The 21733-nt window shown below is 39.7% G+C and overlaps 1 protein-coding gene across 4 annotated transcripts in view; it reads left to right on the top strand.

Annotated features, from left to right (window-relative positions):
- The window catches only part of LOC135110876 (serine/threonine-protein phosphatase 2A 65 kDa regulatory subunit A alpha isoform-like), a 21101-nt gene extending 312 nt beyond the window's left edge, over positions 1-20789 (top strand). The window contains exons 2-15 of one of the 4 annotated variants that reach the window (XR_010273475.1): positions 175-278; positions 1980-2171; positions 3174-3393; positions 3550-3710; positions 4066-4193; positions 5942-6053; positions 10263-10364; positions 10661-10864; positions 11331-11496; positions 11970-12124; positions 13182-13324; positions 13461-13552; positions 17364-17452; positions 19977-20789. Coding sequence is in view for 2 of the 4 variants with exons in the window: in XM_064023500.1 (XP_063879570.1) it covers positions 175-278; positions 1980-2171; positions 3174-3393; positions 3550-3710; positions 4039-4193; positions 5942-6053; positions 10263-10364; positions 10661-10864; positions 11331-11496; positions 11970-12124; positions 13182-13324; positions 13461-13552; positions 19977-20005 (1835 nt within the window). In the remaining 2 variants the exon portion in view is untranslated. Of the gene's footprint in view, positions 1-174; positions 279-1979; positions 2172-3173; positions 3394-3549; positions 3711-4038; positions 4194-5941; positions 6054-10262; positions 10365-10660; positions 10865-11330; positions 11497-11969; positions 12125-13181; positions 13325-13460; positions 13553-17363; positions 17453-19976 lie in introns of all 4 variants that reach the window. The other 3 variants (XR_010273474.1, XM_064023501.1, XM_064023500.1) reach the window with 3 other exon arrangements.
- The last annotated feature ends 944 nt before the right edge of the window (positions 20790-21733 follow it).

The following is a 21733-nucleotide window of genomic DNA, read 5'->3' as shown; positions in this document are numbered from 1 at the left end:
GAGGCTGGCAGGACCCGCTCTTCTCCTTTGTTGTATTTATTTTTTTATGTTTGAAACAATTACCCTATCAATCAATAAATCAACTTCCTTCCCTGGCCTATTATTATTTCCTCTAATATCCTGGCGGTCTCTATGTCCATAATTTTTAGCTCGGGTATCTCTGTGCGCCGCCAGGAGACTCAGAAGAGCACAAGATGGCGGCGAGTGAAGGCACGGCTGACGACTCACTCTACCCGATTGCTGTCTTGATTGACGAGCTTAGGAACGAAGATGTGCAGGTGAGTGACTCGTCCACGGCCAGAAGGAACCCTGGGCCACATACCGCCTGGAAAAAGATGGGGGGTGACGTGGAAAATAAGGGAAAGAAATGGCGGCCAGGAAGGAAGGTGTGCCTATCTTGGTGTTATTGATAACCGAGAAATTATCTTTCCTTTTTCTGTCTTCCATTAGGCCTATACTGGGGGCTTTGTTAGGTGGCTTATCTCCAGGAACTGTGATGTGGGTGTATTGTTTGTCTGGAAGTCCTGGAATGTCTGGAAGTGGCTTAAAATTTGACTTAAATACGACGAGTTGATGCAGTGTCCATTTTTGGGATCCATTGATTCCATTATTAATTTTATTTCTATTCTTTTTGCCAGTGGGATTTTTTATTAATTTTCCTTACCTCAGGGATGCCTCATTTAGGCCTATGGATATTTATAGGAAGCCTTTAAAAGCTTATGGAAATATATGTAGGCATATATTAGTCACTTTAAAATTGCTAGGTCAAGGTTGTCAGTTTTTTTTTTTACCTTTTTTTTTTCTTTACCTTGGGAATGCTCCAGTTAGGTGCTTAGGAAATATTTAGACCTAATTGTATTCATACTGAAGGTAAATATTCTCCAGTTTTATCAATAATAATATTCATTCATGTACTTCTTGGGTAAATTAGCAGTTTCAGCCAATACCCTCATTCTCTTTATCTCTTTCAGTAAAGCCAACAAGCATAGGTGCCCGGTGGGAATGCGGCTTTTTGGGCGGGAAAGCCTAAATGAGGCATTTTTGACATTCTTGAAAAAAAGTCTAATGATGACAAACGACATTTCGAAAACAGGATATTTCTACGCTATTCTAACCTAATGTAACCAACCTAACTTCATGGAGGAAAAAAGCATCGCTCCCCATGGACCCTCCCCCTTAAGGTCATTAACCTAACTTAATCCCCAAACCTGCCCCCCCCCACACCATAAGGTAAACTAATGTAACATAGCATTTTGTAAACTCCTACATTCTGTCAGCCATCATTACACACTAACAGTAATAAAAGAAAAATACCTTAAGAAGTTGAGGGAACTAGCGGTAAACTGCCAGTTCATTTATTCACAGCCAGCACATGTCTCTTCCATAGCCATGGCCTAAGTGATGCAGCACAGGCAGCTGGGTTCTCCTTTAAACATATGTACCAACAAATTTCCATGTGACCTGATTCGTAGCAGATAACCCCACATTATCATAGGTCTTAACACGTGACCCAACGTCACATCACCACCACACATGCTCACCATTGATAACAAACATACATACAGTATCTTATGAGAGATGACTGGAGGTGGATCTAAGCTAGAATTAACTTAAACTTTCAAAATTCTCATCTGAAATTATCACTAATTTCCAACGGTAAAATGGGGCTAGAAATGCTCCAAACATTTAGATGTACACCCTGTGAAAGGCTATAGTCATGTACAGTGCAGTGGTTGAAACTGCATTAATACCATTTTTTGTTTAGGGATGCTCCAGTTATGCCTGTGGATATTTAGGAAATGTTTAGACCAAATTGTTTTTTTCCCCTGAAGGTCTTCCCCAGTATTGTCATCAATATTATTTACTTATTTTATTTGCAAAGTATTTTAAATCTGTTAAGAAATATTCCCAATTTTTAGAGGAATGACTACCTCTTAATATCCTGCAGAAAATGTTCATACCATGGTGTTCACCCACAGCTGCGTCTTAACTCCATCAAGAAGCTAAGCACCATCTCCCTGGCGCTGGGCGTGGAGAGAACCCGCAGTGAACTGATCCCTTTCTTGACGGACACCATCTATGATGAGGATGAAGTGCTGCTGGCCCTTGCTGAGCAGCTGGGAGCCTTCACCCCTCTGGTGGGCGGCCCAGAGTACGTCCACTGCCTCCTGGTGAGTGCCTGTCTCCTTACCATCCTTGTGTGTTGGGTGACTTAATAAGCAAGATCCTCAGGGTCAATAATCAGGATAGGATAAGAAGTAGTGGGTTCAAGGTTGGTAAAATTAGATAATAAGGAGATAGAGAGGTTTGGTTCTTAAATAGAGTGGTAAATGATTGGAATAGACTCTTTAATTAGGTTGTTTGTGTTGAGTCATGAGGGAGCTTTAAAAAAAATATTAGGTAAATTTTATAGCTGAAGTGGAAATAAGTTTCACATTCTCACATATATTGTAGGTTTTACATGTAAGGATGGAAGCTTACCTGATTTTTTTATGTCCTATTTTTTATTTGGTGTGTGTGTTGCTTTGTATTGAGGATTTAATAGATATATTATGTCCCACTATTTATAATTAGATTATTTTTTTGTTCAACTTTTTAGCTATTAAGGTTGTCCTGACTTTCAGAATGTTGTTAAAAAAAATGTTATGGATGCAGGGAAAGAGGGAAAGGGGGTCACTATTATTTTTATATTAAAAGCTGTTGAAAAGCATGTAGTACAAAAATCAAAGTATAAGAAGCTCTAAATGATTATTGGAAATTTTATCTAGCAGTGAAAAGATTAAACTTGCATTTGTCTTGTACTTTTTGGGTGTTTGTGCTAATGTAGAGTACATGTTGATATCCCATGCTGCTGTCTTGGATGGCATGTATAGGGTAGTGATTGTGGCTTTACCTTCCTCTATTTTAACATCTACAATAGCTAATCATAGTGTACATGTATATGCCAGTCTCTCATGTTGTAACTATACATAAGTACTGGAATTAACAAGGATCTTTACTCAACAGTTCCATTACTACTTTTGAATCCTCCGCCATTACATGCTCTGATCCTGCCTCTAAGGGGTTATTTGATCTTCCATGGATAGGTTGGCATATTGTGGATGTTAGGTTTATGTGAGACTTGGTTCTACTAGAAGTTTGCAATCACTTATAAAGTGTTGAATCCCACACAGCCACCCCTGGAGTCCCTGGCCACAGTGGAGGAGACAGTGGTGCGTGACAAGGCTGTGGAGTCCCTGAGGAAGGTGTGTGAGGAGCACAGTCCTGAACACTTGGAGACTCACTTCTTACCTCTCGTCAAGCGGCTGGCAGTAGGTGACTGGTTCACCTCAAGGACATCCGCCTGTGGGCTGTTTTCAGTGGCCTATCCTAGATTATCTGTGGCAACAAAAGGTATTATTATAACTATTACTGTTACTGCTGCTTTATTACTACTCTATTCTTTTCTCACAGTCTCAGTTTGTTAAATATTCATGAACATCAGTAGTAATTTTGCCCTCGCCTTAAATACAATATTACTACAGCAGCTGCAACCTCCATCATTCACAGCTGAGTTGCGGTCACACTTCCGGTCGCTATGCCAAGATGACACACCTATGGTGCGCCGTGCAGCTGCTGGCAAGCTGGGGGAATTTGCCAGGGTGGTGGAAGTGGAGTACTTGAAGACCGACCTTATCCCGATGTTTGTCACGCTGGCCCAGGATGAGCAGGTAGGCTGTGAAGCTTCTATACATTGATAGCTCCTCCAGTGACATATAGCCATAGATGCTTGAAACAGTTGGCCTTCTTAAGTAGCTTTATTATCAGGAACATGCATATCATCCTAACATCTACCTTTCTTCTGTATTTATTTACTTTATTCATGTAATCTTGTTCCATCTCATCTTGGTATCTTATACACACACACACCACATACTTCTAGCCTCCTGCCAGATGTTGATATTGCTATTATTATTGCTGTTGAATAGTTCTACTACTACTACTGGTACTACCATGCCAACAATTGCACCATTATTTCAGCCTTATCAATATCAACAGACTTACCAACACCACGTCTTCTCACAGGACTCAGTAAGGCTGCTGGCTGTAGAGGCGTGTGTGAGCATGGCCGGGTTGCTTCCCCAGGAAGACACAGAGCTGCTGGTGATGCCCACATTGAGACAAGCTGCTGAGGACAAGTCTTGGAGAGTGAGGTATGTGTGTATTACTGACCTGTAGTATTTTCTCCCACCTTGCACTGTCTTGCTCCTATGCTCTCTCTTTATTTTCCATAGGTTTAAGCTGATGCATATTTTTCTTTCTTTTGTGTTGATGTTATTGCCTATTCATTATGATTAATACTTCAACATGGAAAAGTAACTTTCTTTGTAATTATTTTATGCCTTTGGTCAGATTTTTTTTTTTTTTCTTCTCTTCTCCCTTGAGTTAAAAGATCAAGAGGAAAGATTTAAATTCTTATATATTTTGTGTTTTCCTCGAGTTTCACTTCTTATCTGTAACAATCACTTCTTTGAAATGGAAAAGTCAATTTCTTTGTTATTACTTTATGCACTGGTGTGTTTTTAGCATCCTGAGTTGAGGGATTGAGTGGAAAGAAAGCAAGAGTTGTTGAGTTGTGAATTTCTTGTTTTTATAATACCATCTAATTTTGTGATGTGAAACTGATGCATTTTTCATCATGTGTGGAAATGCAGGTCATGATAAGCATGTAGATTCCATGTTAGTTTTGTATATTGATAGACTAAACAACGTATGCAGCAAAATACTATACAATAGAAGAGGCCAGCTTATAGGGTAGGCAGGAGGATGTGACTTCATTATCATTTTCATTAGCAAATATGTAACTAAAAGACTTGGAGCATCCCTTACATGGGAAAATTGTATCACCTAACAAGCTGATATTTCATTCCTTAACCCTTATAACACATCAGGCACGATCGTGGCTCTCTGCAAATATTGCGCTCACTTTATGGCACACAGTTTGTTTATGCTTGAGGCTATGCATCATACATCAAGCCCTATCATTGGTCCTTTGTTTTCAACATAGTGGATGCTTGGCCAATCATGCCCAGCTTTTACAAGGTTTTTGTTTGTGTTGCTTTGAACCTTCAGACTTTCCCGCCTGGATTATGTGTTCGTGGCGTGTGCTGTATTTTATAATTTTTTACCAATTTCTAGGAAAGACAGCAAATATATATGTATTTTCATAAGTAAATAAGTGTTTCAGGTACATAGACAAGAGTGGATGGTGTAGTGATGGTGATGTTTGATGGTGAGTGTGAGGTGACACTAGAGGTTTCCAGTCTAGAGGAAATTTAACTTGATGAGTGTGCTGAAACTAGTGATGAGGAATTCAGCACAGATGACTTAGCTGGTGGTGGAATACAGAGTGATGAAGATTTTGCTACTCTAACAGCAAGTAGTGTAAATGACAGTAGTGATGACATCAGCAAGTCAGCTGGTGTATTGTCTGTAGAGATGGGAGGGTGGGTGTCAGTGTTCCTTTTACACGAGCCAGTGGACTCAACATCCACCCAAGAGTGATGCCATGCCCACTGAATATTTTAGGAAATTTTTTTACTGCTGATATAATAGATAAAATAGTTTAGAAACAAATAGGTATGCATAACAGTGGATTCATAAAAAATGGTGAGTATGTGAGTAAACAAACAGGTCTGTGTTACATTAATGGGTCAAAGAAGGTAAAACAGATCCAGGAGAAATTATATCTCCAGCAGTAATAATGAATATGGGGCTAATTAGAAAACCAACTCTTAAGTCATGCTGGGGCTGCTCTAGCCCCAGCCAGCCAACTCCATGGTTCAGTGCACACTTCAGTAGAACAAGGTTTCAGCTGCTATTAAAGTTTGTTCATTTCAGTGACAATGAAAGAAATGCCCCCAAAAAACAGATCCTGCTTTTCATGATGGTGGTTTTCCAGATACATGGTGGCAGACAGATTCATTGACCTGCAGAAGGCAGTGGGACCTGATATCACCAAGAATGATCTGGTGTCAGCCTTCCAGTCCCTGCTCAAAGATGTAGAGGCTGAGGTGAGTGCTAGGCATTTTTCTCTCTCTCTCTCTCTCTCTCTCTCTCTCTCTCTCTCTCTCTCTCTCTCTCTCTCTCTCTCTCTCTCTCTCTCTCTCTCTCTCTCTCTCTCTCTCTCTCTCTCTCTCTCTCTCACACACACACACACACACACACACACACACACACACACACACATACACATACACATAGATTACATTAGATTAGATAAGATAGATTGAATATCTTATTGACCTTAGTTATGTATATTGATTAGATTAGATAGTTTATTGACCACAGTTATTGATTGCAGTGGCAAAACTGTGAGGGGAGGGATGTGCCCCCCTTCCCCCCATTTCAAGGCAGTGCCACCCTTTGAATAACTAGACAAATTGGTAACATACTGATATGAAAAAATAGTATTCATGAATTGGTCTGCAATATCATGATGCAAAAAATGTGGGTAAGATAACAGACATTTAACTAATGCCTATCTAGTATAAGATTAACATACACATAGCATGGATGTTCAATTATCATCCAAAATCAAAACTATAGTCTAAACATTTGGAAGTGTCTTGGCATAGAGGATGGGAAAGAAGGATGGACCTGGCTAAGGAACTTAATCTAGAAGTGACACCTGCTTGCAAGAGACAGCATAAACTGCCTCAGCAGTTACAGCAGTCTGTTGTTATGGAATCAATTGGAGAGCAGTGTTTGTTGGGCATGATTATGAAAGTGATTACAGACATACTCTTTACTGCCCAGTGATGGATAAACTGACAAATGGTGTTCAGACCAGATTTAACAATACCAACAGATCCTTGCTCAACTCTGTTGCAGCCCTATATTTCTACAGCATGGATAACTTTTAGCAATGGCAAACCAGTACACTGTTGATCTGGAGTTTCTGAAAACTAAACTGAGACAAAATGAAACATGTAGTGCATTGTAAACAAGCTGCTGGTAATATGAAGATACATAAGAATTGCTAACATTTTTAAAGCCATATAAGGATGCATTTGCATAGCTCTAACTCTAATTTTCAATCTGTAGAACACCACCTCTCCTCTTCTAAACCTCATCTTCTTTTCCTCACTGAAACTCAGGTGTCTGAGGCAACTGACAGCAGCCCCTTTTCTGTTCCCTCCTACTTTCTCTATCCTCATTTTCGATCCAAAGCTGGATGTTGCGTCTATGTGCGCAATGACTTAACCTGCTCTCGTGCCCATGCTCTTGAATCTTCTGAGTTTTCCACCATCTGGCTACGACTACAGAGTCACTCTCAAATTTATCTGTGCTGTATACCTGTCACCTAACTCCTCTGACTATAAGAAATTCTTTGACTTCTTAACTTCCAGAGTGGAGCACATTCTGATCCCCTTTCCTTTTGCAGAGATCTCCATTCTTGGAAACTTCATTGTTCACCACCAGCTTTGGCTTTCCTCTCCCTAGTTCTGGTGAACTAGCCTTCAACTTTGCTATCCTCCATGATCTAGAGCAGTTGGTGCAATACCCTACTCGTATTCCTGACCGTCTTGGAGATACGCCCAACATTCTTGACCTTTTCCTGACCTCTAATCCTTATGCTTAAGCTGTCACCCTTTCTTCTCCGTTGGGCTCCTCCGATCACAATCTCATCTCTGTATCTTGTCCTATCGCTCCAATCCCTCCTCAGGATCCCCCTAAGCAAAGGTGCCTCTGGCATTTTGCCTCTGCTAGTTGGGGGGACCTGAGGAGGTATTATGCTGATTTTCCTTGGAATGACTACTGCTTCCATGTCAGAGACCTGTCTTTGTGTGCTGAGTGCATAACAGAGGTGATAATGTCTGGCATGGAGGCGTACATTCCTCACTCTTTTTCTCGACCTAAACCTTCCAAACCTTGGTTTAACACAGCTTGTTCTCATACTATACATGATAGAGAGGTGACACACAAAAGGTACTTAAGCCTTCCATCACCAGAATCTCGTGCACTTTATATTTCTGCCCGGAACCATGCCAAGTCTGTTCTCCAACTAGCCAAAAACTCCTTCATTAACAGAAAGTGTCAGAACCTTTCAAGATCTAACTTGCCTCGTAACTTCTGGCATCTAGCCAAAAATATCTCCAATAACTCTGCTTCTTCTTTCCCTCCTTTATTTCAACCAGATGGCACCACTGCTATCACATCTATTTCTAAAGCTGAACTCTTTGCTCAAAACTTTGCTAAAAACTCTACCTTGGACGATTCTGGGCTTGTTCCTCCCTCTCCTCCACCCTCTGACTACTTCATGCTAACTATTAAAATTCTTCGCAATGATGTTTTCCATGCCCTTGCTGGCCTAAACCCTCGGAAGGCTTTTGGACCTGATGGGGTCCCTCCTATTGTTCTCCGAAACTGTGCCTCCGTGCTTGCACCTTGCCTAGTCAAACTCTTTCAGCTCTGTCTGTCAACATCTACCTTTCTACCTTTCCTTCTTGCTGTAAGTTTGCCTACATTCAACCTGTTCCTAAAAAGGGTGACCGTTCTAATCCCTCAAACTACCGTCCTATTGCTTTAATTTCCTGCCTATCTAAAGTTTTTGAATGTATCCTCAACAGGAAGATTCTTAAACATCTATCACTTCACAACCTTCTATTTGATCGCCAGTATGGCTTCCATCAAGGCCGCTCTACTGGTGATCTTTTGGCTTTCCTTACTGAGTCTTGGTCATCCTCTTTTAGAGATTTTGGTGAAACTTTTGCTGTTGCCTTGGACATACCAAAAGTTTTTGATAGAGTCTGGCACAAAGCTTTGATTTCCAAACTATCCTCCTATGGCTTCTATCCTTCTCTCTGTAACTTCATCTCAAGTTTCCTTTCTGACAGTTCTATTGCTGCTGTGGTAGACAGTCACTGTTCTCCTAAATCTATTAACAGTGGTGTTTCTTAGGGTTCTGTCCTGTCACCCACTCTCTTCTTATTATTCATTAATGATCTAAACCAAACTTCTTGTCCTATCCACTCCTACACTGATGATACCACCCTGCACTTTTCCACGTCTTTTCATAGACGTCCAACTCTTCAGGATGTAAACATTTCATGCAGGGAAGCCATAGAATGCTTGACTTCTGATCTTTCTAAAATTTTTGATTGGGGCAGAGCAAACCTGTTATTGTTCAATGCCTCAAAAACTCAATTCCTCCATCTATCAACTCGACACAACCTTCCAGACAACTATCCCCTCTTCTTCAATGACGCTCAACTGTCCCCCTCTTCTACACTGAACATTCTTGGTCTGTCCTTTACTTATAATCTGAACTGGAAACTTCACATCTCATCTCTAGCTAAAACAGCTTCTATGAAGTTAGGCATTCTGAGATGTCTCTGCCAGTTTTTCTCATCACCCCAGCTGCTAACTCAGTACAAGGGCCTTATCCGTCCATGTATGGAGTATGCTTCACATGTCGGGGGGGGTTCCACTCATAATGCTCTTCTAGACAGGGTGGAATCAAAAGCTTTTCGTCTCATCAACTCCTCTCCTCTAATTGACTGTCTTCAGCCTCTCTCTCATCGCCGCAATGTTGCATCTCTAGCTGTCTTCTACTGCTATTTTCATGGTAACTGCTCTTCTGATCTTGCTAACTGCATGCCTCCCCTCCTCCCGCGGCCTCGCTGCACAAGACTTTCTTCTTTCTCTCACCCCTATTCTGTCCACCTCTCTAACACAAGAGTTAACCAGTATTCTCATTCATTCATCCCTTTCTCTGGTAAACTCTGGAACTCCCTGTCTGCTTCTGTATTTCCACCTTCCTATGACTTGAATTCCTTCAAGAGGGAGGTTTCAAGACACTTATCCTTCAATTTTTGACTACCGCTTTGGACCCTTTCTATGGGACTGGCTTTTCAGTGGGCTTTTATTTTTTATCGGATTTTTGTTGCCCTTGGTCAGTGTCCCTCCTACAAAAAAAAAAAAATCAACTTCTTGTGTGAGAAGTTTTTCATCACTGAGGCATTTCAAATCATATTTGAGAAACACTTTCACACACTGAAATGCATAAAACAAAACTGCAGTCTTTAAATCACGAAGCACAAACTATCAGCACAAAAAAAAAAAAAAAAATTAAAAGAAATATGAAGTATTAACTAAAACATTAAAACTTTTATTTACATCCAACATGTTATGCTGAGAAATATGAGAATGTATAGCACTTTTCTTTACACACACACATGCAATAGAAAACTTAATTTTTTGTGTTGTTTCACATCCAGGTGAGGGCTGCAGCAGCAGGCAAAGTGAGGGACTTCTGCCAGAATGTTGACCCCAGTGTACAGGAGGCTGTGATTATGAATAATGTACTGCCATGTGTCAAGGCAAGTGCTGTTGTATGTGTGCTTCATTTGTACTGACAGTTTTGCATTTTGATCTCTACCTTGTATTTTCTTTCCTCATTCTGTTAAAAAAATCTCTCTGAATTTTATCATTACTTGTAATACCTTTGTCATTGACAGTAAATAAGTAAAATAGAATTAAAATTTATAGAGAAATAGGAAAATGCAAGTGGTCACGTACAAAAACACGTGTATGATATTTTTACCTAACACTCATGTAACTGAATTAGAACTTCCTGCTGTCATGATCATCACCACTAACACCACCACCATTACAGGAACTGGTGAGTGATGGGAACCAGCACGTAAAGTCTGCCTTGGCTGGCGTCATCATGGGTCTGTCACCAATCCTGGGCAAGGACAACACAGTCACACACCTGCTGCCGCTGTTCCTGTCACAGCTCAAAGACGAGTGTCCTGAAGTGAGACTCAACATTATCTCTAACCTGGACTGTGTTAATGAAGTTATTGGCATCCAGCAGGTGAGAGAGAGGGGTGGGGAGGGGATGAAGATATTAATCAATTGTAACTTGTGTTGAGAAATAGGTATGCACACACACACACACACACACACACACACACACACACACACACACACACACACACACACACACACACACACACACACACACACACACCACTTTTCCTGACATGAACATGAAATAACATAAAATAAGAGAAGTTGCAAGAAAGTTGTCAGGTTTACACAGCAGTTCCAGTATGATCTGTTGCCACCATCATCCCTACCCATATGTTTATCTAATATTCTTTGAATGTGCTTTAGTAATTTTACATTAGCAACCTGGTAACTTAATCTTTTCTATATATTTGTGAACCAATTCTTTCCTATCCTTTTTAAAATCTAACTATCAAGCTGACATACACACTACCTCTCCTGACATGGATGCATTCCCACCAGACATTCATTACCACTGCCTCTTTCTGCAGCTGTCCCAGTCCCTGCTGCCTGCCATCGTGGAGTTAGCTGAGGACAGCAAATGGAGGGTGCGTCTGGCCATCATTGAGTACATGCCTCTCTTGGCTGGCCAGCTGGGTGTTGACTTCTTCAATCAGTCACTGTCCAAACTTTGCATGACCTGGCTGGTAGATCATGGTGGGTATATATGTGTATCAATCTAGTGACAGGATGCAAAAACATGATCCAGCATCTGCAGTGTGGTCCATAGCCCCATGTCTATATTTATCTTGTTTTTTGTGTTTGTATATGCACATCATCTGTTAAGTGTTAGCACATGTTGTGATTAGCCAGTAATGTGATGTGACTGAGGTGAAGGTTGTGAGGAACAAGGAGGACCGAGGAAAATAAAAAAAGTATGTAAATCAGATTATTGCAGTAAAGATTTTATTAGAGAGAGTGAAGGAGGTAAGTTAGCTGATGTGTCCATGCTCTGTTATGTAACTATGTGGAGATGGATGGAGAGATTATGAATAAGATTGTGAAAGGAACCGTGTTTTTAGTTACTGTCAAGGATCATGGTATATATATTGCCATGGCGTAAAGACCAAAGTACCACCACCACCAATATCATTATTACCTCCATTACCACTGAGCCATTGCCTTTACAGTGTACGCCATCAGAGAGGCTGCCACAAACAACCTCCGCAAGCTGGTTGAAAAGTTCGGCCCTGAGTGGGCGGCCCAGAATGTCCTGCCAAAGATCAATGCAATGTCTCGGGATGGGAATTACCTACACCGCATGACCTGCCTGGCTTGTATCAATGTGAGTACCTGATTAGTTACCAGCTTGTGTAGGTCAAGAATGAGTCAGATGGAGGCCTTTAAATGATGAAGCAGATTTAACAAGGTTGACATAAATTATCTGGGTCAATAATCAGGATACAAGAAATAATGGTTTGAGGCCTCATAAAGTTAGATTAAAAAAGAGGAAGGATCTGGTTCTCAAATAGAGTGGTAGGTGCATGGAATAGATTCAGTAATCAGTTTGTAAGTGTCAAGTCATTAGGAGGCTTTAAAAGATTAGATAATTTTATGGATGAGGATGATGGGTGGAAATAGGTAGGGATGTTTCATGCAGAGACTGTCACTTTTAGGCCTAACAGCTTCTTGCAGCTTTCCTTATTTTCTTAGGTTTTTACTAGGTGTACTGCATTGATTGAGGCATTCAGAGTGGGCTGAGTTGGCAGTTGGCTGTGTGTAGGACTCGGTATACACTCCCACAGTTTTCTATACATGCAGAATCTAAAGTCCCTCTCGTGATACATCTTAATGTACTGTACTACCTATATGTTACAAAACATTAATCCCAGGTGTTTATGGTAAGAGTATCATGTGATTCGGTGATACATGCTCTACAGAACAATTATTATAAACAGACAAGTGGCAACTAGCAGATGTTGGGAGACATGATGTCAACAGACAGTCTCCACCAGTGTCCTGTTAAGATTTTGCATCAAAACTTGCATTGCAAAAAAAAAAAAAAAATAGCACTCATCCCATGGTGATTATATCTCAAAACTGAGATAATGTCTGCAGTATTTAGCTTGTTTTGCCTCATTTCTTGCTCTCTGCTGGATGATGGAGGCTAAAAATGTTCCTAATATCTTACTTGGTTTGTTAATACATAAATGACATTAAAAAATTTTTGAAAATACCAATTTTTTTGTGTAAAATTAAGTCAAGTGGTGAATTTGGTTATTTTTCCAGCCATTCTTACCTCAGTTTTTTATTAAGCCAGATATTGCTTTATTCCTGCAGTTCAGCTTAGAATATTTTAAGACATTTTGATTAACAGGAATGGTTTTTGATTTATTAAACAGGTGGTGGGTGAGGTATGTGGCCGAGAACTGACCACCAAAACACTGCTGCCCACAGTTTTGGCCATGGCCAATGATAATGTACCCAATGTGAGGTTCAATGTAGCCAAAACCCTACAGATTATTGGCCCACACATAGATAAAGAGTAAGTAATGGTGTGATTGAGTTTTATCATAATTATGTGGTATGTTCATATGTTTATCTCCTGCATATATTGTATATACATATTCTTTAGTACTCAAATACCTGTGATATAAGTAACACTACTGTGTGTATTCCAGGTCTCTACACACACAAGTGAAGGGCGTATTGGACAGACTTAATGATGATTCGGACACAGATGTGAAATACTTTGCTTCTGAGGCACTGATAGGTGAGTCTCTCTCTCTCTCTCTCTCTCTCTCTCTCTCTCTCTCTCTCTCTCTCTCTCTCTCTCTCTCTCTCTCTCTCTCTCTCTCTCTCTCTCTCTCTCTCTCTCTCTCTCTCTCTCTCTCTCTCTCTCTCTCTCTCTCTCTCTCTTGTGACAAATATCCTGTAGAACTCTTTCCTTCAAGTTATGGTTGGAACTCTTAAGTTACCACCAGGTCTTCCCTTGCTACCTTCATCCTTCCATAAAAGTTTTCTCTTGTTCTCGGCTTTCCTCCTCAGGTATTCATTATGCTTTTGTGTAGACTCTGCTTAACTGGTCATAAAGGCAAAAGTGAGATATAAGTTTATTGAAATTTTCTGTTGGGGAAAACATATATTAAGGACTGCAGAACTAGATTGTGACAAGCACAGGAATGTAGACAAGAATGAATGAAAAGCTTTGAGTGCAGGAAGAAAGGTAGGTATTTCAGCACTATGCAGTGTTTGTGTTTTGAATGGGCATAGCAGCTAAACAGGTTTGCTTGAAGATTAATTTCTTGTGGGACTGTGAACTGAGTTATAGCATAATGACTGTAAGTATCTAATCTTTGGTACACAAAGTATGCCAAGTATGTGAAGTACAAAAGAGCACAGTGGACATATGGTTCTGGCATCTTGTAAATCAAACATCTCACAGTGTGAGCAGCAATGCCAGAATGTTTGTGTTGTAGTTTAGCAGCACCTCTTTGTGGGTTTAAAGCCCAGCAGTCTTGGCAAAGCCTCTTTTTGCCACTTATTGTGTATATGCTGCATTGATGCTTCTGTTGCTTTCTTTGTGTTCAGCTACACCATACAGCCATCCTGCAAACATCATTTTAATGTTATTTTAAGATAAAAATTTAGGTGTGGATGGAGGCATATTAAGAAAGAAGGGCTGTGGGAAGAAGAATGGAATATTTGTACATTGGAATAAAGCATTCAGGAGTCCTTGGCTACCCAGTGCACCCATTCTTGTAATAATTATTGTGCTCAGCACAATGACAAAGTTACACATCAAAAAGTGTAATGGTTAACATTCTCAGCTAACAACTGAGAATACCTGGATTCAAGTCCCAGGAGTATTGAAGTAGATGGGTGAGGCTCTTAATGTGTAATCCCTGTTCACCAGTAGCAAGTAGGTATGGGATGTAAGGCAAGGGATTTTGACCTTAGTGTTTTGGTTTGTGGTGTGTGAGTGGTCTCAGTCCTACCCAAAAATGAGCTCTTTGCTCTTTCTATTGGAGAATGGCTGGCTATGTTACATGACCAATTCAGAACTGTTGGTGAATAATACTTAGAAAATCCCACAGAGCTAGAGTTTGTCTCACTCATGCTGTAGCTTGTGTTCACTTGACACATGATAGGTACAGGTCTTAAGCAGAGGACATGTAGTCCACCAATTCAAGAACCCAATGAGAGAAAAAAAATCTGGATATTGTTTCCTTCCTAGACACTTGACACTGAGGGGACTCTAAAATCTTAGAGGCACCTATAAAATGCTTGTTCAAGGAGTGTAATATTGTGTGGTGAAGGAGAGAGAGGTTTAAATGTGGGAGATTAGAATTCCAGTCAGTGCCAAACAACTTTAGAACTCTTGCTTACATGAGCATCACATTGCATTAACTGGTAACTCACACCTCAGTCTGAAAAAATTGGCTGGGAGAAAATAATTACATGGCAATGTAGGTTAGTCCCTTGTATGTTTTTTTGAAGTATAGAATAACAGATTCAGTGTGTGATAAATTGACATAAGGAAGAATAATTTCTTTTAACCATTCCTTGATTCGTCATTTGTTTTAAACATGATGTTCTACTGAGTTGGTGTGCAATACTTGGAAAGTATACAGGCCATGATGATATAGTATGAGTGTTAGAGTTTCACAAGAATGGTGAAACAAATAGAAAATAAACTATCATCAATGAAAAGACTGTGAGGGCGTTGGTGGAGAAGTGGCGCAATGAGGGACAAGAGGATGTGCCTCACCACAAACATCGTGGACCACCCGAAAATGTTTGACAACACCTTGTTATCAAGAGACAGTTAAAGGTATATACTCAATTTACAGCAAAACAATAAAAAAAAAAGACATTTTGGGGTGGTAAACTTTTGTAAACTTAAGTTTACCAGGAAGGGCTTAAGCTTTCCCAATGATTCTATAAACTCATGTTGTGCAGGTAGCTTCTGCTTTACTTGGTGCACTACTCTACTATATCTCTCAGATAGCTGGACTTGTCAGTGGCCTTGTAGATTCCTCATTTATGATTACACCTCATCATGATTCACTTCACATTTCATTGTTTTCCCAGAAGTGTGCAGGCACACATTATAACTTTATACTAGGCTGACATTCCCTAAAGGAAATGTCACTTCACCTCCTCTCACTGTGGGAATTCATTATGAGGAATAATTACATTTCCCTTTAAATTTAAATTGTTCCATTTAGCTGTATTTTTATAAGAGGATGTTCCACTTTCCACACAAAGGAAGCAAATAATTTTTGAATGGGTATTAGATACATTGTTCTTTTGTCTGGTAGGCAGGAGATACTGTTTGCTTCCTCCTCAGCTGTTTTAAAAGAAAATTACCACCTTATTCCTTGCATGTCAAAGTGGTGACTAAGAGATGTGTAACTGTAATGAGACAAATTTGTCTCTGGTATCCTTCTTTAATGGGTATTTCAGTGAAACAAGAATGGGTTTCTGGTGCCTTTCCTTAGCGGGGATGTCAGCTTGGTAAAGGTGTTTGTAATTCTTTGGCTTTTCATCACTGTACACTTGTTTCTTTTACTGAACATTCCACTTTCATGGTGTTGATGTGTTGTACAAGTCTGTATTCTCTTGTGAGTGTTGTAGACACACACTCAACACATTTATCCTTTAGTTTCCCTTACAGTACAAAACTTTGGTTGCATGGCTATTACTTCCTTGGTTTTCCTCTGCTTTTCACATGCTGGCAGTCTACTGTTTTCTTGATTTCATTGATGTCTTAACCACTTTTCACATGTGTTCACTTTCAGTACCATTATAGGACTCCACAGTACATGCATTTTGATCTTTAATTCATAGGTTCATGTATTAACAGTCAGCCCATTGTGTTACTTATGCATTTATCTACACATAGATCAACATGGAGTTTTCTAATGCTAGTCCTCTTTCAGCACTATTCTCATTCCTGCAGTGTACTTCACACTTGAAGAAAACAATAGAACAAAACAAAGTATATGAGTAGAAATTGAAACAAAAATTTATATTTATTTAGTGCATGGACATGTTACAAATTGCCTTTCAAGTCAAGTTGTTGCTAATCATTTCATTGTGTGTGTGTGTGTGTGTGTGTGTGTGTGTGTGTGTGTGTGTGTGTGTGAGAGTGAGTGAGTGAGTGAGTGAGTGATTGAGTGAGTGGGTTCATATGCGTCAAAATATTCCCCAAATTGCTGGGCCTGAAGTTATTGATAAATAATAAAAAATTCTCTCTCTCTCTCTCTCTCTCTCTCTCTCTCTCTCTCTCTCTCTCTCTCTCTCTCTCTCTCTCTCTCTCTCTCTCTCTCTCTCTCTCTCTCTCTCTCTCCTCTCTCTCTCTCTCTCTCTCTCTCTCTCCTCTCTCTCTCTCTCTCTCTCCCTCCCCTTTTTGGCCTCATTTTGACATTTCTCTCTCTCTCTCTCTCTCTCTCTCTCTCTCTCTCTCTCTCTCTCTCTCTCTCTCTCTCTCTCTCTCTCTCTCTCTCTCTCTCTCTCTCTCTCTCTCTCTCTCTCTCTCTCTCTCTCTCTCTCTCTCTCTCTCTCACCAAAATTTTCAGAACATGGACTTGCCTAAATTCGAGGACCAAAAAGTTTTTCAAAATTTTCTGGCCCATGGGAAAATTTTGACCGAAGACGGATATTTTGGGTAAGTGTGTGTGCAGTAATGTGCGTATAACGGCAGCGTATGTGTGTGCGTGTGGGAGGAGTTGTGTGTGCATGTGTATGTGTGTGCATGCATCTGTATGTAGTGGTGCATGTTTACCTGAGGGTGTGTGTGTGTGTGTGTGTGTGTGTGTGTGTGTATGTATGTATGTATGTGTATGTAGCTTGCCTGAGTGTGTGTGTGTGTGTGTGTGTGTGTGTGTGTGTGTGTGTGTGTTTGTTTGCGTGCACATAAATGTGCATAGACATTGTATGTGTGTGTGTGTGTGTGTGTGGGTGGGTGGGTGGTGCTGACTGCCAAGTATCCATAAGTTCCTACTGTTTGCTGTTGTTATTGATGTTATTAATTAATGTTAATACTTTATCCAAAACTCTAGTGTGTGGAAACTGAAATGTTGAATTTTTCAACTGATGCCATCTTGTAAGATTTATTCATCTTTTCACAGCAGTACATCTTAAAGGTAGTGCAGTGATATTATGAATGTCATTAGAATAATATGAACTCTTGTGATAGCTACGATTTTTTGTGTTTAGTTCAAGTGGGTGAATCCCAGAGTGTACACTGCCTTCCTGTATCCATCCTATAGAGCTGCTGATGAGTTGTTGATGTTACGGATACATGGCATAGTCCTTGACTATGCCCTGGTGCCAAATATTTACACTAAGCACACACCACACAAAAGTCATCCCCTATTGCAGCTAATTGGTAGTGGTGTGTCACCATGGTGGCAAAAAGCAATATCAAACTGAAGAACCAGTACAAATAGTTTTGTGTCCTGGCATCCCAATCCACCATTTCATTTTAATCTGTCAGTGGATGCTGATGTGATGTATGATATGCATTACAACAATAAATACAAAAAATAACATGTATCATAGTGATTACTATGAAAAAATAAGATCACAGTTGCCATTTACAATGTATCATGGTCTTGCTTGGTCACAACTGATTGTTGTAAGGTAATGAGAACAAAAACACGATCATGTAGCTTTTTAACTTCATCCTCTTAATTTGATGGTCTGATGTGTTCCTCTTGAATGTCACCTTCCTCAGATGTACTTTCTGATTTTCTCTGTGTGATTGCAAAGTTCCCTGTTGGAGTTCATGTATAGATTCACTCATCAAAAAAGAAATTGGTGTTGTTATGTAAATGTGACCTGAGTAAGTGTTCATGAGGTTGTTCAATGAAGACTTCTTTACTGTTTAGATTAGTAGATGGTTCTTCTTGGGTACTGTAGTGTTTGCTATAGAGGCCAAGTTGTATCAGAACATTTTATCAGTGCCAGCAAAATCTGGGCTTGGCCAGGGTAGATGCATGATTGGTATGCATGCATTTTAATAGCTTTAGGTAAGGTTTGGCCTTTGTCTGTTGGAGTGTGATAGAAGGCCACAAATGAAGGGTGTGTATTTCTATATATATTATTATTATTATTATTATTATGTGATATCCTTTAGGCTGTTCCTTGTGTATGTGGTTGATATAAGGGAGTTGTTCATCTGGATGTTAAGTTGAGCTTTGAATTCAAGTGGGAGATACAAAGCGAAAGAGTAAAACACAAATAGGATGGTGTGAAGGGATTGACAGATGCAAGAGAGATGTATTTTGAGCAGAGAAGTATGTTTAATGAAGAGTGGCTAGTTTTCAATGCATAAATAGTGATGTGACCTCAGTGGGTACCTCTGGCTCTTCATTGAATTAGTTGAGGGAGTGTACTCAAACATTTCAGCTGCTTGAAACAGGCTATGGTCAAAGTTGTTAGGTATTTCAAGGGTGTCTTCACAATTATTCTGATTGACAAACATTCTGTACCATCAAAAGGATAAGAAGTTGACATCATCTCTGTGATCTCTGAAAGTAGTTCTGTGGGAGAAGAAAACATTGAAGAAATAGAATCACAGATTAGAGAGAACAGGGGATAGGTTCATTATGGTGCAGCAATGGAGAACCACATTTTGTTTTCTTGCCCTGATGCAGAGACCTGAATGTATGTCATTGCCAGTGAAGGTCAGTTTTCTTTCCAAGGGGCCTTAAGGCTATGTGGTAAATAACCCACAAGGTTCCCCACATTAGGGATATTACTTTCGAAGCTCACAAAGTTAACAAGTGGGACTCTCGTGGGAATTTTTCTTCTTTCTTCTTTTAACAATTTAGAACTTGTTAAACTATATCTGAAATCATAAAAACACCCTGGAAATCCCTGATGACATTCACCACAGCCTCTTAGACATAGTCAAGGTAAGATGGCAAAACATTTAGAAATACGGTCCTGAGATGGATTATAGGTTTTTAGGGAATGTGTGTCTGGTGGACAGGAATAGCTACCCACCTACATAGGGATGCTGGCATGGTGTACACATAGGTCAGTGTTACTGTGATTGACTGGGTGATTATAATGAGTATGACCTCCAAGCATTAAGGTAAACATTGCATGATCTGTTAGCACTGCCATTTTGAATAATGCCACCACTGCTGCTAATTCCTGGCTTCTGTCTCTTCCTTACACAGCCATGACTCCCCTGTTTGCCGCCCCCTGAGTCTGACCTGACCCCACCAGCCTGTCAGGTCATCATCGTCACTAAACACAGGCCAAGGTCACCACCACCCTAGCTTATCATCATCATTATTATTGTTATTGTTTTCCATATATAGACCAATTTTGTAGACGACTGCATGTTTATGATGGATTTTTATTTATTTTCAGTAATGTTAGGGAGTCAGATTGATGATTATTTATTATTGTTATTATTATTATTATTATTTTGATATTATTTTTCATTGTTTTAATAATTTTATGTAATAGAAATATTATTCCATTAATTAATTTTCATTTATGAGTATATGTTTTCCATTCCTTAATGAGAGAGAGAGAGAGAGAGAGAGAGAGAGAGAGAGAGTCTGTGTGTTTGTGACTGTGTGACTGAGAGAGAGATAGTTAGACAGAGAAAGAGAGGTGCACTGTCATTAGAACATACATAGTTGTAATCTTTAATACATGTGTAGGCTAATAATGTAGGGTATAAAACGTCTGCAAATATTACTACCTTACTTTTCTTGGTGTGTGACCACAATATTAACTTACCTTTTATATATGAATATATTATATATATATATATATATATATATATATATATATATATATATATATATATATATATATATATATATATATATATATATATATATATATATATATATATATATATATATTCATATAGCAAATTTTGTTTTCTGATTTGAGGAGCTGAAAAAATGTAATTCAATATTTAAAGAAGCATTGTGATGAAGGAAAGCGTGTCAATAAAATGTGTAATTATTGTGTGTGTTGTGTGTGGCTTAACCTTTGACATCAGAAGATAAGTAGGGAAGCTGCAAGAAGCCATCAGGCCTACACACAACAGTCCCTGCGTATCTATTGCCACTTATCAACCTCCATAAATTTGTCTGATTTTTTTAAAGCTCCTTAATGACTTGGCACTAACAGTTACTGAGTCTATTTTATGTAGCACTTTACCGATGACCTTGCAATCAGGGCACCCCCTCCCTTGGTAAGACCACCCCTCATCCCATTCACATGACACGAATGCAGGCAGACGCGCATGTGAATGAGGAGGTATTTCGTAAATATGTATTTTTAGCTTTGGAGTTATATTAGGTTGCCATTGCTCTGTTGTGTGGAATATGTTAGGATAGCAAAATACGATCAGTGAGTGACTCGAGCATTGGAGGGACTGCATGACCGCAAGCATCACAAAACTATAACAATCCTACATTGACTACGTAGTTAATGCAGAAGACTTAAATTTAGAAGGAGAGAAAGTTATACCGCGTAGTTAATAAAGAAGATGACCCTGAGCTAAGGAAGAGAGGAACTTGTAAGACTACGTAGTTCATGCTAAAAGGATCTTATTAAGGATTCCCGGGAAGAAGCATTTGTAGGTTAGTACTTAGTCATTGAAGGGAGAGAAGCGAATTAAACGAGGAATTATACAATCACGAGAACGTAATGTAAGATGCATCGAAGGAAGGAGAAGAAAAAAAAAAAAAATCAAAGCCTAATTTCACAAACAAATGATAGGGAAAGAAAGGGACAGGCTCGTGAAGGAGGGAAAGAAGAGTTAGGGGTGGCGGAACTGGAGGATGATGGCGGTAGTTTGGGTGGGCGTTCCTGGTTGGGGGGGGGAGGGGAGGAGAGCTAAGAACTAGGCGTGATAAGTTGGCCCGGTCTCACTACTAGCGAGGCGGTGGAAGGAGTCGGGAGGTAA

The sequence above is a fragment of the Scylla paramamosain genome, chromosome 21 (genome assembly GCF_035594125.1).
Source record: "Scylla paramamosain isolate STU-SP2022 chromosome 21, ASM3559412v1, whole genome shotgun sequence".
Classification (NCBI taxonomy): domain Eukaryota; kingdom Metazoa; phylum Arthropoda; class Malacostraca; order Decapoda; family Portunidae; genus Scylla; species Scylla paramamosain.
The sequence above is the reverse complement of the archived record's forward strand: the minus strand, read 5'-3'. Positions and strand labels throughout refer to the sequence as shown.